At 35.6% G+C, this 18,188-nt stretch overlaps 2 protein-coding genes across 7 annotated transcripts in view; one reads left to right on the top strand and one right to left on the bottom strand.

Annotated features, from left to right (window-relative positions):
* Positions 1-498: 498 nt before the first annotated feature.
* LOC126755319 (uncharacterized) lies at positions 499-10,547 on the top strand. The gene is made up of 3 exons (XM_050467792.1): positions 499-1,901; positions 2,641-3,059; positions 8,623-10,547. The coding sequence occupies exons 1-3, from the start codon at positions 1,744-1,746 to the stop codon at positions 8,790-8,792; spliced, it is 747 nt and encodes a 248-aa protein (XP_050323749.1). The 5' UTR covers positions 499-1,743; the 3' UTR covers positions 8,793-10,547.
* Positions 10,548-14,609: 4,062 nt separating this feature from the next.
* Positions 14,610-18,188, bottom strand: part of LOC126755217 (death-associated protein kinase related) — a 130,959-nt gene continuing 127,380 nt past the window's right edge. For all 6 annotated transcript variants that reach the window (XM_050467617.1, XM_050467619.1, XM_050467616.1 and 3 more), the window contains exon 10: positions 14,610-16,165. In XM_050467617.1, coding sequence (XP_050323574.1) covers positions 14,853-16,165 — 1,313 coding nt within the window. In that variant the 3' untranslated portion in view covers positions 14,610-14,852. The remainder of the gene's footprint in view (positions 16,166-18,188) is intronic.

Here is an 18,188-nt window from a genome sequence, read left to right on the forward strand (position 1 = left end):
AGCAGCGAAAGAAATCAAAATCTACGCTGATCGCGCTGAAAGGGCAAAGACGAAAACACGCACCGAACGCCTGTGTGTGTGTGTATTTACGTACGAGCGCAAAGCAAATACGCATATGCATGCAGCAGGACGATAAGCAGTAAACAATAAAGTTCCAATTGAAAGTAAACGCGATTACGTGTGTGCGCATGTGTGTGTGAGGCTAGTAAAAAAGGAGCAACTACTGTTAAGCAGTGCATCACTGTTGCACTTGCGGCTTTAAGCCACAGGAACTCGTGCAAGCAATACACATTTTTTCATAACATAACACACCCTGTGTTACAGGCAGCCTCGGCCAGAGAACATTAAACATTTTTACATTCTCTGCCTCGGCCAACAGTCAAGCCACCATTGTGAATGTTGCTGTTATCGCATAACATTTCGAATTTTCAAATCGTTCGCTGCCAACCGTTCGCAGCACTCTGTAACATTGCTATTTGTTTACATTAGTTCGTGTGTGTATTTGCTTTTGTTTGCTGGCAACGAAGCAAAGTGTAAACGGCCATATGCAGAGAAAACTACCACCACCGTGTATACCGATGTACCTATTGCGTGGAGTTTTTGTATTTATAATTTTGGGTTGTCTCTTCTTGCTGGCAATTGTACAAATAATTTTACGTCGAGCGATGGCAAAATAAAAATTCGAAGTTGAAAGCAAACGTCAGTACGTCGAGAGCGTTCAGCGAGTACAAGTCATTCGTTTACAAATAATCTAGTGTGAAAACGTATAGCATTCGTGCATTGAGTTTTGTATTAAATTACGCACGTACTCGTATTGAAAATATTCGAAGTACTATAAAAATATACAAATGAATATATAAATTAGTGGTTTTCAATATTATATGGAAAAATACTTGTGAGCAAATTGTGTTTAAAGTGCTTGGAAAAACTTGTAACCATAGTGGCATAAAAAGCACAAAAGCAACGAGTAAACTTTTGACATTTCGTGTTGTTGCTTAGTGAGAGCAGCGCAAGCACATAAGAGCAAACAAAGAGACGTAGTGTAGTGGAGCTACAGATATACTGTGCTTACTGTGGGCGACCTGCAAGTGGGGGCGATTTCTTGGGAAAATATTTTAAAATAATATTTTCTGAAAAACCTTATGAAGTGACAATAAATTGTTAAAAATCAATACAAACTATTAATAACTTGCTACAAACGCTAGTGTCTACAGTGCATAGCAGTGGGTGCAGGTTAGGTGGAGCTGGTTGATCAACGAAACTGTACCCCAAAGTGATTCGCACCGATTGGGCAGTGTAATAGTGTGGAAGAATCATCGTATAAAAAACAAAAGTGGGGAAATCAACAAGTTTTGGCGCGAAAACTTTTGACAAGTACCAAGTATTTTGGCATTGGAGACTGAAAACTTGCAGCAACAACACAACGTGGTTGAGGGAATTGCTGAAAAACACTCAGTTGAATAAAACAACGTCATTGGCAATTTGTAGGAATTATTGAATTTTACTTTGTATTGCTTTGCATAATTAAGCAAAATAAAGAATAAAAAAATTCACAAAAAATAAACGCTGATTTCAAGGTTAAGTGTTGTTGCAAGCATTTTGTTGCGAAAAAACATAATAATAAAGCAATTGCGAAGCAATAAGCAAAGGAAGTGTTTGCGAAAGACAATCGGCAGCGCTAATAATTATATTTCTGTGACATTTATTGTTTGTTAAGCAATATTTTAACAAGTATTATAAGTGATGACTGCTGCACGTGTAATAAATCCAGTGATTTTAACCGAATTCTGTAAGCTGCGCGCTAGTCCGAGTGCCATGGGACGTAATATGACCTGTAATCGCCAGTTGAACCGCATTAAGCGTGATCTCTTTGGACCAGCCAACCCGGTGGAAACACAAAAGTAAGTGTCTACTAAGTATAAATATTATGTACGTTAATGGTATTTTAGTTATTAAATTATTAGAAACGTTTAAAATAGTAGTTTCCAACGTCCAGTAGTAGGTGCAAACTGTGGTTTTAATAGGTAGCAGAAAATGTTTGTGAAATAATTAATATTTTTATGCTGGAAGATTGATGTAAATAAATTTTATAAAAAAGAAAAACCTTAACTAAAGCTTCAATATCCTTCACAGTTCCATTTCTTATAGTATATAGGGTGTACAAAGATTTTTATATTGATTTTGATCGATTCAGGGTACATATGAAAATATATATATTTATGATCTATAATATACTTAGATTAGAAACTAAAACATACATCATTTGTTAATATACATATGTACATATATGCAAATTTATAATAATAAAAGGGTTAATAATTTTGTATAAAAATCTCATAACCTTTTTTATAGTAAAATCCTTAAAAAATATTTGTCAATAAGGTCCAATAGCTTAAAAATCATTAATTTTTACACATTTATTTTAATATTTCCTTTTTCTGAAATTCTGTATTTTCTTAAATAAAAAAAAAAAAATTATAAAAAAACAATAATAATTATCAAAAATAAGAAAGAAATCATAAAAAAAATTTATTATCCAAAATAAGAAAAATTATAAAAACAATTATTAGAAAAATAATTTAAAAGTATAAAAAATTATGATTAACATTTATAAAAAAAAATGTCCTTCCTTCTTCACAGAACCTTCGCCGAGGAATTGGACAAACAACAAGATCGTGCTATAAAAAAATGGGGTTTTGACTTCCGCAACGGCTCGCCACTCACCACAAATACACAATTCGTTTGGGAGCGTATTTCCTATCAGGAATCCAATCGCGCACCCGAAGTCTACACGCTGACGCGTGCTGCACATGTACGGCCCGCACCGGTTGTGCCGTCAAATGCCGATTTACTAATGGACGAACGGGCCGAACGTGAAAATTACATGATGAACACATCAACATCGACCGACACAGATTCCTGCGGCGATTATGACTCACAGGATGAGTCGTTGGTGTTCAAAGTACCCGGCACCGAAAATTGCGGCAGCAATAAGCGTACGCATGATGGCAATGCTGCTGGCAGATCGCCACTGCGCAAGCGTCAACCGAAAATTACAGGTAAGCATAATCACTTTTAACTATTTACTTGCTATAGAAACTCGCTAATCAGTAAAGTAATAATATTTTTTGTAAAAAAGTAGTTATTAACTAGTTGCAGCAATTTCTTTCGTGGACTTCATGCAATACGTACACGCTTGTGTTTCCTTTGCGCTGCTCATTCAGGCGTGTAATTGTGTTCCACTTCCTTTACTAGCGTTTGTTGTGTGGGAAAATGTTCGAACTTGCTTTTGATAATATCAAGTAAAGCACTAGTTGCTTGACATAAACTGTTATATTAATATTGAGTTGCTCGATATAACACAAAAATTGCTGAATTTCACCACCGGCCGCAAATTTATTTTGTTGGCGTGAGAATTTCTTTTTTACGACCCTACCTTGTAGCGCTTGATTGAGCATAGTTTTCTGTAGTGTAAATGCATATTATATTTATTTAATTTTATTTTGTATCAGCAGTGTCATGTCATGTATGTGTGTGCATATTATCCAAAATGTACGTTATAAATACAGGAAACCAATATTTCACGCAATAATTATTCACGAAATCGAATTTACATATTGACATGCACGTATGTATGTACGGCTGTGTGCAGCAGACCTTGATTATGTGAACTTCGTTATGGTTTTATGGCTTTTAACGGTCTTTCGGTCATTTGTGCTGTCAGCTTTTTATTCGAATATGTTTGTAGGCGTTCGCAATGCATTTTCTACAAACTACCCTAGCATGATTTGTTTTATATTTCTTCCTACAAAGCATATTCTTCCTACATTAGCAAGCTGAAACGATAAACCTAACCTTAAAATACTAATTAAAGTCCGATTGCAGCACTGCTCACGTTTTTATTTAGCCTTTGTGGTTTCTATTTTTTTGTGATTTCCTAAACGGTATATCGATCGACAGACTTCCGGTGGGAAGGCTACGCAATTGACATACATTGCGTTGTGCCTTTTGTATCAGCGGCAAAGCGGTTGTGTAGGCGTATCACAGTCATCAATGTTTGCAGGATATGTAATTTCGACGATTTCAAATCATTTCCGGTTGAAAGTAAAGCGAAATCAGTAAACCAACAAAAACAAAAAATGGAAAAAGTATTGTCCATCAAAGCAAAGAGCTTATAGCTAAAAAATATACAGAAAGTGTTTTTAACAGTTTGTAAAAAAAAATCTGACACTCCATCGAACTGGTATCAACTGAAAGTAGTCGCTGGAACAATCAGATAATTATAGTGTTGCTGCACTTTGTTCCATTATTGTTAGCCGGTAAAGGCTAGTGCGCTTGAAATGCATAGCGAGTAAAAAATATAATTACTAAAGGGTCATACTATATCTGAAAAGCACAGTGTGTCGAAAGCGGTGTTGTTTTGTTATATTAGTGTGACGACCCGATTCGATTTAGTCGTGCCCCTCTGTTTTTCCGTATATGCGCGAACTAGTCACTCAGTTTTTGAGATATCCTTCTGCAATTTTGCACGCGTAGTTTTGCCCTTAAAAAGCTGCTCATGTGTTGAAACCGATATCGGACCACAATAACATATAGCTGCCCTACAAACTGAACGATCAAATTAAGTTCTTGTATGGAACACTTTTTTATTTGATAAGATATCTTCACTAAATTATGTGTGGATCATTATCCTTAACAATGGTACAATCTCCCAACAAATGATTCAAATCGGACCACTATAACGTATAGCTGTCATACAAAATGCCCGTCAAAATCAAATTTTTTTGTATTAAATTGCATTAAAAATTTAGTATAAATTAAATTTTTTTTGTAATAAAACCCGTTTCTGCCAACTGTAATCAAAAATATTCTATTCAAATTTACCTTTTTGCAACACACTGTGCCCTAACCTCGAATATCATCAACTACACTAAAGGGTTCGTATCGATCGTCATATTACTGCTGTTACAAGCACACACACTTTTTCGCTGCACAAGTGATTCACATATTACACACCACCGCGCAGATAAGAAGGCACATCACTGGGCTTGGTGGTGAGTCCAGCGGGACGCAGCTGTGCAGACAGCACAAAGCTGTACGCTTTTATAAGCAGTGATCAAGCGACTATTGTAATATAGTTTTTACAACAGTCAGACATACACACAAGCTTACATATGAACGTGTGCAATCGCAGTTTTCCAAAGCATGAAAACCCACCCTACATCGTAAGCGCTGCCTGCTGATGAGGGTGATGTTTACATGCGATGCTGCCACCACCAGCAAGTTTAAACGTAGGCCACGATATTATGCTTACAAGCGATGCTCAATGCTGTCACATATTGTATGTATTTTTACAACGTTTTCATATAGAAATGCACATGTGTTGCAACATTTTCCTGCATTCCGAAATTCTTTTTGTTTTACATATGTGCTTTGGAAAAACCAGCCCATCCGCTAACCTCCGACACATCATCAACATACATTACATATGGTATTGCCGCCTCTACCTTACCCTGTGCGCTTTGGTACATTTGCTGATCGGGGGGAAATTCGTTGAAAATATAAACAGCTGTGCACATTTCGTTTGCAAACGGCTGTAAATTATTGCTGCACCTTTTACATCAAACGTGTGCATTCGCTGCCCTTTGGTAGTGAAAATCACTTCTATTGTGCGCCTGTGCACACACTTTGCAACGTTCCAGCAGGCACTGCTTAAATGCATGGATTAATTAATGTCACTTTGCATTTGCACGCGGCGTCAATATTTTAGCATTTTTTGTTTTTTTTTTTCCTTCCTATAATTGACGTCTACAAATTTTGTAATTTTGAGGATTGTGTGTCTCTCTGTCGCATGCGAGTTGTTTATATTGTGCATTTGCGTTCGCTACTTCTTTGATCTTCGATTTTTATGATAATTCTTCTGGTTATTTGTAAAAATTAAGAACACTCGCCTTCAATTTCAGCTTGTAGCTGCTCTTGTATTGCTTTTTACATGCATTTCATCTGGAAATTTTCATCTACGCATAATTTTTATTTGTTTTTCGACAATTTGTTGTTACATATAAGTTCTCAATTATTCAAAACGCTATTTGTTTGCTGTGCGACCAGCATAAATGTTTCAAAACCGCGCTTGTTAAGCCAATTAAAGCAGTCAGCCGCATGTAAATGTAGCAATCTTTGATTTTCTTCCGTTTCCAATACGCTGCGTTCGAGATTCGAGTGTTTTTTTCTTTGTTGGACACTTGAAGTTGTTGCACTTGAATGAACACAGAGATTTTTTAACAGACAGCAGGGCTTTATACATTTTTTATGAATAATATTTGTATGTACATATGTATGTATGGATGTATGTATTTTGGTGCTCAAGCAGACACATGAGTGGCATATACATATGTTGCTGCGCTTAAAACCGCTTACAAAGCTGTAATCTTTTAGAATTTTTTTTGTTATTCTAACGGCAGGCAATATTATACATATGTATATATTATTAATATTCTAAGTTTATATATGTATTTTAAAACTTGTTTAATAGTGTTTTATTTTTTTTTTTTAATTTTGTTGTTTTTTTTTATTAATGTTTATAAATTGTTTTTATTTTTTATATTATGTATTATATTAGTTATTATTTTAAGTCTAACTTAAGTTTTTATTGTATTTTTTATTAACTTTTTTTTATATTAAAACCGCTTACAAAGCTGTAATCTTTTAGAATTTTTTTTGTTATTCTAACGGCAGGCAATATTATACATATGTATATATTATTAATATTCTAATTTTATATATGTATTTTAAAACTTGTTTAATAGTGTTTTTTTTTTTTTTAATTTTGTTGCTTTTTTTTATTAATGTTTATAAATTGTTTTTATTTTTTATATAATGTATTATATTAGTTATTATTTTAAGTCTAATTTAAGTTTTTATTCTATTTTTTATTAAGTTTTTTTTTTATATTTCTTCATTTTTTAATATTTTGTTTTTAATTTGAGCAATTCACAACCTGTCGTAAAGCATCGTAAAATCGTAAAATTATAAAAAAACAAGTGTAAAAATTTATAATTTTAAGATTTTACGATGCTTTACGACAGATTGTGAATTGAACAATTGTCTTTATTTATTTGTTAATTTTTCTTAACTTTTTTCTTTTTATTTCTTGTTTAAATTAATTTTTATAATTTGTTCTTTTGTAAATTATTTATTTTATTGTTTTTAATTTTAAATTCTATTTGTATATAAATTTTTTTATATTTTTTATTCAATATTTTGAATTTAATTAATTTATTTTTTATTTTAAGTTCACTTGTTGCTTTAATTTTAATTTTTTAATGCAATTTTAATGTTTTTGTCTAAAAACTTTTTTTAACTCAGTTTTAAATAAAAAAGAAAACATTATTTTTTATTGTTTAAATTAATTTTTTTTTTTTTTTTATTTTATTTTATTTTTGATAATTATCATTTAATTAATTTATTTTAATTTTTATTGTTTTTTATTTCATTTAAATTTTTAATATATTTTCCTTTTTTTAATTTTTATAATTGATTAAATTTTAACACATATTGTGCACCCTGTTATTAAAATAAAAGTGTCAGTGCCGTAAATAAAATATTTATTTCCAATGACAGTTTCAAATTTAAGTTTTTTAAACAGTTAAAACGAAATATATTTGAATTGTTGTTGTTGTTGTTTTAGTAGCTCAAAACACATAGTAGCATAAGATATACTGCTTAGCACATTGTACTTGGCTGCCTATAAATCTGGCGTTTTGGTTATATAGGCTTGACTATTTTGTGCACGGTCCATAAATCCTTGTACTAGTGCTGCTTTATATCTAAAATATTTGAAAATATATGCATGCAAAAGTGATTCACACTCTAATTATGCCGGTAGACGCGAGCTATTTGACGCGCGTCAAAGCAAAACTGCTATTGATCACGGATTATGCTGCAATTGTCAGCTGCCAAATTTGCCTTACAGACTTTATGCGGGTAGCGCCGTGATCTATTTGCAGCAAGTCGCCATTTTTCATCCTTTCCATCGTCCTTTACGTGCCGCATGTGCAACTTTCCGCACGCACACAAACGGGCATTAATTGTGCGCAGCCGAAAGAAAGGTAAATAGAAGCGCTGTGCCTTTGGCTGCGCGCAGGCACTGATTGCCAGTCGTACAATGCCTAGCCAGGCCGTCAGTCAGTCACGTGCCAACACGCGCTCGCTGTGTTTATACTTTACCTACATATATGTATGTTTGTGTATACATAGCTACCTAACTTTGTTTATATGTACATATACATACATACATACAAATATCTATGCAGTGCATTACCCCGACCTGACTTTTGCTTGCCTTTTGTTGATCCCAAACACACACACACTGCGTTTTTCCCCGTCAAATTCTCGCAAAAAAGAATTTTGGTTTTGTTTTTGGTTCTCGCTAAATTTTTGCTTTTGTTTACTTTTCTGAGACGCTTGAGAACATTGTGGTTTATTTATTAATATTATTATTTTTAATTAATTATTATTTTTTTATTTTATAATTATTTTTTTCATTTTATTATTGTACTTTTTTGCTTACAATACCACATTTTGGCTCTACTAAAATATTTTTTTCTTATTTTCTTCTTCCAGAGTACATGAAGGAGCGCAAACGCCTCGCCCAAACGCCGAAAAAGGTCTCACCCGCCAAGCGTGCGCGCACCAGCTCGGGCAGCAGCAGCTCAGGACCCAGCCACAGTACGCATGCGTACAGCATTAGCGCGCATTTCTCACTGCAGCGAAGTTTACAACGCAATAATTAATGCCGCAAACGGCGACTTGCAAATTTTCCAACCTTAAATCTAATATAATTAGTATATAATTAACTATATACCAGCTTATACATACATATATATATAAATAATTAGTGTAGCTAACTATATATAAATAGCTATTAATTACACATAAATGCGTAAATATATATATACATATATTTCATAGTGTATATTGAATTGCGTACATTTGTAAACTAGTTTCACCCATTAGTTGTGTAAGTAATTTTTTTTTTAATTTTAATTTTTTCTATTAAAACTTTTTGTTTTAATTTCTTTAAATTTAATTATTGTTGTAACATTTCAAAATCAAGCCATACAAATTGTAGATTAATTGTTAAGTCAGCGCACGTAAGATGCCAAATGTCAAAATGTACGGTTATATTTGAAGCTAAACGGTTACAAAACGGTTTTTTGATCGGTTTTGGCAAAAACTAGCGCTTCAAGTTAACTGTGCTATTTTTTCTAGCAAAAAGGTTTAAAATTTAAAAGATTCGAAAATTTTCTTTATACTTAAGCAGAGAAACGCAAATTTCTTTGAAATAACTGTTTATATATGCACATATAGACTAATAAGTTTTGTAAGACGAACAAAAAATCAATAACTAACAACTAAGCTAAATTTGAAAACGAAAATTTATACTGTAAGTTGTACGAAAGTGGCAATAACATTTATAAATTTACAACAAAATTTAAAACAAACAAAAAAATTGAACAAATCGCACATATACACACCTATACATATATAACTTTATGCCAAAATTGAAAACTTAACTAATAAGCTAAATCCTATAAGCACACATGATCATGAATATGAATTGTAAATAATTTAAGTTTCAAAATATTGCATTACACTTTCGAAAATATCAAATTTTAGCAGCAAAGCAAGATTTGACATTTTACAAACTGTAATGCAAGCAGTAAAATTTCATTTAACTGTTAAAAATCGCGCTCGGGCATTGTTTGGCCGTTCTTGCACAAGTTCAACGCAAAATTTACCGTTTTTTGTACCGTTTCTATTGAAAACTACGAAAAAGCGCTAACTTTTGCGCCTAAACTGTGCCTCGGCAGCTGTAAAGAGTTGAAAAGTCGCCAAAATATTTTCAAAAGCGTTTACAAATTGTCACCAAATTTCAAAACCGCAAATTTTTCAAACATTGCCTGATACGTGATTTTCAAAAACTCGTTAACTTACTTTTCCAAAATCATCTAACTTAACTATACGCCTTAAACGAAGTACAAATTGTAAAAATTATTAACTTTCTTGAGTACAAATTCATTTTCGTTCGAAAAAACGCACAACTTTTGGGTATTGTACAATTCGAGTTGTTTGCAAAAAAGTGCAAAAAAATATTTAGTTTAATTATTATTAATAAAAAATTAACACAGTTAAAATTCAACACACTTTGAACTCACTACAGACAAAATTCACGCAAAACAAAACAATTAAAACTCACCACACTTAGAACTCACCACAGTTAAAACCCACCACAGTTAAAACTCACCACAGTCAAAATTCACTATAGTCAAAATTAATCTAATTCTAAATTTGTCAAAATTCATTGTCAAAATTCACCACAGTTAAAACTCACCACAGTTACTATGGTCAAAATTAATCAAATTCTAAATTTGTCACAATCAAAATTCACCACAGTTAAAACTCACCACAGTTACTATAGTCAAAATAAATCCAATTCTAAATTTGTCACATTCAAAATTCATTGTCAAAATTCACCACAGTTAAAACTCACCACAGTTACTATAGTCAAAATTAATCCAATCTTAAACTTGTCACAATCAAAATTCATAGTCAAAATTCACCACAGTTAAAACTCACCACAGCTAAAACTCACCACAGTTAAAACTCACCACAGTCAAAATTCACCACAGTTAAAACTCACCACAGTCGAAATTCCTAATAGTCGAAGTTCACTACAGTCCAAAATTACCATACTTAAAATGCATTACAATCATATCTTACTACAAACAAAACTCACCACAATCAAAACTCATCATAATCACCCACCCAGTGCGCTTACAAAGGCATCCAGTGTGCACTGCAGTGCGCTTACATGCTTTTATGCTTGCAACGCACTTCAAACGCTAAAAATGCAATTGCTTGTGCATTACTGCTTGTTCTTCTCTTCTTCTTGGAAGTAACTTTACACAAATGCTTGCTGCCTGTGCATGCTGCTTGTCGCTTGCAACCTCAAAGCGCGGTATTTGCTATGTTTTTCTAAGAAGCATTTCATATTACTTAGTCTAAGCGTTGCCATAAGTTTCACAAAATCACACGCTGCTCGAACACCTATTGTTGCTGTTGTTGTATTTTTTATACACCCCCACAGCTATCTGGTTGGTGCAGCGTCTTGATTTTGCTTGCTATTTTAACCACTATATACATATTTGATGGTACATTTCTAAAGCTGGAAGCAGTTGGAGCGTTTGTCGCGTGCATAACCTCAATGTTCGCGGCATCCGTTTACTTCTTGATTGTACAATTCACACTTTTCTTATTTTTGTATCAAAGCTAATTAACTATATTAACGGTATTTGTAAGGTATCATAAGTATATCTAATATAATACATACATACATACATACAAATATTCAGTGATTACAATAAAAAGTCCAATACAAAAACAAAACAAATAAATAAAAGTAATAAACAAAACGAAATTAAAGTTGTTTTCTATTTTTAATAAATAGAAACGTCGGAAGACCCGCTGAAGCATGTTTAGAAATGAGCAAAAGGACGAGCTGAGTCATGATCATTTGTCCACTTGCAAATCTTCTTCTTTATGGACGTAGAAACCGTTTACGCGGTTATAGACTAGTTTACAAAAGCGCGGCAGCCGTTCTTTTCGCTAACTGGCGCCAATTGGAGATTCCAAGTGTAGCCAAGTCCTTCGCCATCTGGTGTTTCCAACTGATTGGATGTCTTCCGCTGCTTACCCTTTTCGGTACTGCGTCGAATACTCTAAGAGCTGGGGTGTTTTCATCCATTCGGAGCACATGACCCATGTCTATGTCAATTTCGTCGTTTATCTCGTGCAGCTCATCGTTCTATCGACTGCAGTATTCGCCGTTGCAAAGCACCATCTTTCGAAAACTCGTAACGCCGACTCATCAGATATTGTCATCGTCCATGCCTCTGTACCATATATACATAGAACGGCTATAATGAGTGACTTGTGAAGGTTATTATAGCTTCGGTGCATCCGAAATTAACGTGTTTTTTTGTTTGTCTACATTTTAAGGTCCTCGTCCGGGATTAACAGTGATTGGTAGAAAAGGAAAAGGAGGAGCTTGAGTGACAGACCATAGGTAGTTCCACTTAGGCCTTTATTATGTCCATTCTGCTCCCGGTTGGTAATCAAATTAAGCTTTATCCAGCAACTCAGTGGATTTGCTGAAAAACCTAGTTTTTTCCACCACAACCGTCCAATGTTTTTTTAATTTGTAGCATTGGAAGGCTTGGATTTCCGTCTCATAGGGCTGAAGGCTAGTTATTCCTATAAATATTGTTTCAGCATCTCATTATGCTCCGCACATGCTCTCCATTCCACCGAATTCACTTTTGCAATTTTTGAATGTAGAATCTTAGAGGTACGTGTCCTGTGTTAACCCCTACAATATTAAGTACTAAGTTCCCTTTCGCCTAGAAGTAGTCTGCCTACGATCAATACTACCCCAAAGTAACTTTTGGATATATCCTGTGTTATTTGTATACCAAGACCTGTGGCTTTCCTCAAGAGTCCATTGCTTGAAACAACCCTTGGAATACCGGAATGGTCTAGGACAGCTTAGGAGATTTGTGTTTCCTGCGTATCCCGAGCGGTCCAGCTCATCTGCCTTTCAATTTCCCTCCATTCCTATATGACTGGGCATCCAGATGGTTTTTACTGAGTTACCTTATGTGAGTCTAGTTATTGCCTGCTTGCATAATCTAACACAATGTGCCTTCGTATTGACGCTACGAATAGTCTTAAATGTTGCCTGGCGATCCACCAAAAAGTGGATGAAGTTGCTGTTTAGAGTAACCTTCCGTTATGCCCGGAATTTCGGCCTGAAAGACTAAATTGTAATCATTTAGTTTGAAGCTACCTTGTGTATAGATTACTACAGAAGAAGCCCGCTCGCACCGTTTCGTCGTTGGACCTCTTCTCGTCAATATAATCGGCCTACTGAGCGTACTATTCCCAACACAATCACCCACCTTGAGACTCAGTATTAAATATTGGATAATTATCGACCGAATAGACCACGTCCAGCATGCAATGAAGAAAATATAGCAGCCGTAGGTAAGAGTACATGTACACGAAGACCGTGAAGAGTCGATTCAGCGCCGTTCACAGCAACTCGGACTGACGTATGAAATGACTTGGCGCATTTTAAGTCGAGATCTTCAATTGAAAGTGTAAAAAATATAGCTTGTACAAGAACTAAAGCTGTGCGACCTTCCTAAGCGACGTCGTTTCGCTCTATGGCCTCTAGAAAAGTTCCAAGAAGATCCGACGTTTTCGAGGCAAATTTTATTTAGCGAAGAGAAGTAAACTTAAAGCATTTAAGACGATGAGCAACCTGAAGAGATTCAAGAGTTGCCATTTCATTCAGGAAAAACATCGGTTTGGTGTGGTTTGTGGGGGCCGGTGGAATCATCGGTCCGTATTTCTTCAAAACTGATGCCGGTGAGAACTTAACATGATAACCGACTATTTGATGCCTGATATTGCGGCTTCTGATCTCGGCGATATTTCGTTTGAACAAGACGACGCCAATACCCACATATCGTATTAATCAATGGATTTATTGAGATAACACTTCGGTGAGCAGATAATTTCACGTTTCGAGCCAGTCGAATGGTTACCAAGATCGTGTGATATCACACTGTTAGACTTTTTCGGATGGAGATATGTAAAGTCTGAAGTCTAGGCGGTCAATCCTGTTTCGATTCGGGCTTTTAAGAAAAATATAACGCATATCATTCGCCAGTTACCAGTCGAAATGCTCGAAAGAGTCATCGAGAATTGGACTCAATGGATGGACAATCTGAAATGTAGCCGCGACCTACATTTGAAAGAGGTAATATTCAAAAAATAACAAGAAGATTCCCAATTAAATTTGAAGTTAGTGGGTTTTTTCTTCAAAAAAGTAGGGAACCTCGAAATGGATCCCCATTTATTTCGAAGTTAAATTGCCGATTCGCTATGATTTAGGTATTTTGCAGTTTACCTCTTCGATCTTGGTTGCGCGAAAAGCTCAACTCGGACGATTCTTGCCTGCAAATAGAAATTCATTATTCTTTATTAATGAGTGGATTAGGTGATCATTACCGGCTAGCAGGTTCCCAAGTATTTAATTGTGGTCACCGCATTTGAAATGTCTCCTTTAGTGAATTAACTTTGTACCTTTTCGGGTCCGATAACATGTGTGTCTGGTCACCTATATTCCAACTGGATACTATGCTGGAATTCGCTAAAATTCTGCTGTTAGAAACCTCAGTCCATGCTGAGGATATCCGACTCGTCTAATTGTTGTCGTACTTTAGATATCCTTTGAAACTTTAGTAAGCTAGAGGTTGAAGAGAATCACAACTCGAACCGAACATATACAAGTATTGTAAGACAGGATCTTACCGGTCAGGACTACACACTTAATTCTTTACCATCAACTATACGAGTATGTCAGCTTCGACTCAGCAGGGCTCTAATGAGGATTTGGAATTTTCACATAGCTGGACGTGCTTACCTTTCCGATCCACAACTGTTTTGGCAGTTCAAGTTTTGAACTTTTGCGGATTTTTATTTAATTTGCAATTTCTGCAGCGTTTTATTTATTTAAATAATAATTTACTAATAAATTTTCATAAAATAATATTTAAATTAATATTATTACATTGCTTCAAAAATAAATCTTTAGCTTAAGAAAAGAAAGTCATGTTTTAGTTAATCTCTGCATATCTTTAAAGTAAAGAGCGAAGAGCGAACATATTGCGGACTAGATTTAGCTACAGGCCATACTGTACGAGCTACCGACGAGTTGGGGTACTTTAAGCACCACCAGAAGACTTGCCGCCGGCCGTCGAACCGGTTTTGTTCTCTAATTGAGCCTGCACCTGGCGAACGTGCTCGCCGGTATTATTGTGTCGCTGGAAGAACGCATTAATGGAGCTCATTGAACGATATTCCAAATTATCGCTCACATTCCAATCGACGCTAATGCTCTGATGACGCGTCATCGGATTGCGACACTTATTCGACTCGTTCTCGTTGTACTTCTCCAGCAGATGCAAAAGACAGTCCTTGGTGGTATTAGCCGCCTCTTCGAGGTTAACCGCTTGATGAATATTCGGCACACCGATCGGCACATCGCGTGACATTTGATTGATGCGAAATTTGGCACGCCGTACGCTCGCCGATTCGTGGGTCTGACGTTGCAGTGAGCACTCCTCGCTGCTGGCCACCGACACTGTTTTCCTTGTCTTCACTGTTGATGTTGTGCTTTTGGCGCTTGATTTGTTGGTTGTGCTATTTATGCTGGATTTCCAGGGTACACCGAAGCTTGGACCGCCATTAGTTAGTTTTGGTGTCTCCTCGATCGATTGCTGTAGACGCATGGAGACTGTGCTGAATTTCGATTTCACACCATTTGCACTTGTTATGCTACTACTATAGCTTGTTGTTGTATTCGAAGTGCTTGTTGTGGCTGTGTTGCTTGATACCGTCGTGTACTCAGTACTTTCGGTTTTTGCCACTTTATTTTTGCTAGTGGTCGCTGTCTTTTTGGACGTAGTCTCCTTAGTCGCTGCGTTCGCGTTCGCTTTTACTTTAGTCGTCCCGCCGCTGGCTTTCGCCTTGCTGTGCTTGTTGTTATTCGCATCCGCGTCCAACTTTGTCTCACTGCCGAGTTTTGTGTTGATCTCCGCCAACATAAGCAAATGATCGGACAACTTTCGTATTTCATCGGCCAAATTAACGCGTTCACCCGAAGCGCGTCGTCCGATCAAATAACTTGTGTCCGAATTGCGTCGATCGAAGGTGTGTAGATAGCTCTTCATGCTGCGTTCCTGTTGATTGAGATTTGTACCGCTGCCGCCGAACTCATCACCGAAGCCGCGCCGTCCGAGTAGGTGCTGCGGTCCATATTGGAGCGGTGGCTGTGGTGTGGGCGTAGTGCTGGTCGGTGTGGGTGTGGCACCGCCTGAAGTGGGCGCTAACGAGATGCTGCTGGGGAAGAGTTTCTCACGCGACTCATTGATCGGTGTGGCTAGTGTGCTGGGACTGTCATTGTCCTGCTCGGCATTGCTGAACACATCATCATCGATGATCGTCTCTATGGACTCGCACGGCGATGGTGAGCAAACTGTGCGACGAATGCATTTGGGAGAAAGAAAAGAGGAAAGAAAAGAGAAAGAGAGTTAGAATTAGTTTTGTGACTTGCTTTAGTTTGTACTTACATACATACAGTTATATGCATGTATTATGTGTGCGGAAGCTAAGCGGTAAGGCCATTGTTTTCGAGATATTAAATAAATAAGTTATTTTCAACGACATGCAGGAAAGCAACAATTTCGTAAACAATATTTATTCATGCTTGAAAATATTTTTGAGCTTCTAAATAAAATACATTTTTATATCCTGAGCAGGGTATATTAAGTTTGAAACGAAGTTTGTAACACTCAGAAAGAAACGGCGGGGACCTCCTATTTACTTTATATACATATACATATGTATATATAAATTCAGCGCGATAAACTGAGTCGATTTAGCCGTGGTTGCCTGTACGTCTGCCCGTCTATCCATCCATCCGACCGTCCGCCCGTATATTCATTAACTGTTCCTTCAATTTTTGAGATAACGATCTGAAACTTTGCATATGTCCTTTTCCTTCCAAGAAGCTGCTCATTTGTTGAAATCGTCAGTATCGGACCACTGGAGACTATAGCTGCTATACTAACACATCCTTGCCGATCCAAATCACATCCTTGTATGGAAACCTTTTTGTTTGACAAGATATTTTCACAAAATTTGGCAGAATTCGAGATCTTAAATTGAAAGCGTACAAAACACAGCTTGTGCAAGAACTGAAATCGCTGGAGCTTCTCATGTGACATTGCTTCGCTCTACGAGCTCTTGAAAAGATCCAAGTAGATACGTTTTCGAGCCTAATTTTGTTCAGCGATGAGGCCAATTTCCGGCTCAATTCTAAATTCCAACATCATATACCCAAGGTTATAATTTTTAACTCAGTGGTCGACTTTTTATGTTGTTGAAATGCTCGAACGAGTCATCAAAATTGGACTCAACGGATGGACTATCTGAGACAAAGCCGCGGCCAACTTTTAAAAGAGACAAACTTCAAAAAATAAATGACAAAGAAAGTTCTTTCGAATGATAATATTCATTCCCCATTTTATTTGAAGTTTCTGTGTTTTTTTCTGTAAAGTGTAAGTCGGGAACCTCGAAATGGATCGTTTAGATACTCATGATTGGCAGTTTTGAAACAAAATATCCTCATATTCATCCAATGGATGAAAAAGTAAATTTTGATGGTTAATGCAGTGTAAGAATATATATTTGGTCTGTTGGATGTAAAAAGATCGGAATGACGAGACGACTTACAAGTCTACCCTAATGTTAATGCACTAGTTTAGACTTGGTATATATGGGCCTGCCATTTTCCAGTAAAAAATTTCGAAAATTAGTCAAAAATAGCTGCCTTTTGAACTCAACTAGGAATTTCTTCAGAAATTTATGAAATATATTCACAAAACTTGATGGATATATGCAATACTTTCACTATCAATGTAAATTTTTAGCTATAGCATTAGATGATAATATGAAAAAATGCATTCGTCGAATGGATGAAAAGTCTAAACTGAAAAACCAGTTGGATATATCGAACAAACTTTGTGAATATATTCTCTTACGTTTACTATAGGTAGTCAGGGGTCAATCAATAAAAAACTACAACCGATTACATAATACCGTTAAAGGATGAATGCATATACTATATAATTCTATATACATGTATGTATGTACATATATAAGAAGGCAATATGAATACAATTTATAGAGGCATAAAAAGCGACTACAAATTCCAAAATACAGCAAAAGAACAATAAACGAGAAAAAATATAAATATTCGTCGAATGGATGAAATGTTTACATGAAGTGAAAGCATTATTCATCCAATGGATGAAACCGTGATTGAACAACAGATTTATTTCATTAATAAAAAAATAACAAAAACAAAATTTTGTTATGTAAGTTATATAAGGCGTATGTTTATGCTGTATGAACTTGCGTTACTTCGATGAATGATGGATTTCAACAAAATTTTGTGAGCGCTAACGTATTGTAGCCAAAGGAAACGCTTGACAACG

The sequence above is a fragment of the Bactrocera neohumeralis genome, chromosome 4, assembly GCF_024586455.1.
Source record: "Bactrocera neohumeralis isolate Rockhampton chromosome 4, APGP_CSIRO_Bneo_wtdbg2-racon-allhic-juicebox.fasta_v2, whole genome shotgun sequence".
NCBI lineage: Eukaryota > Metazoa > Arthropoda > Insecta > Diptera > Tephritidae > Bactrocera > Bactrocera neohumeralis.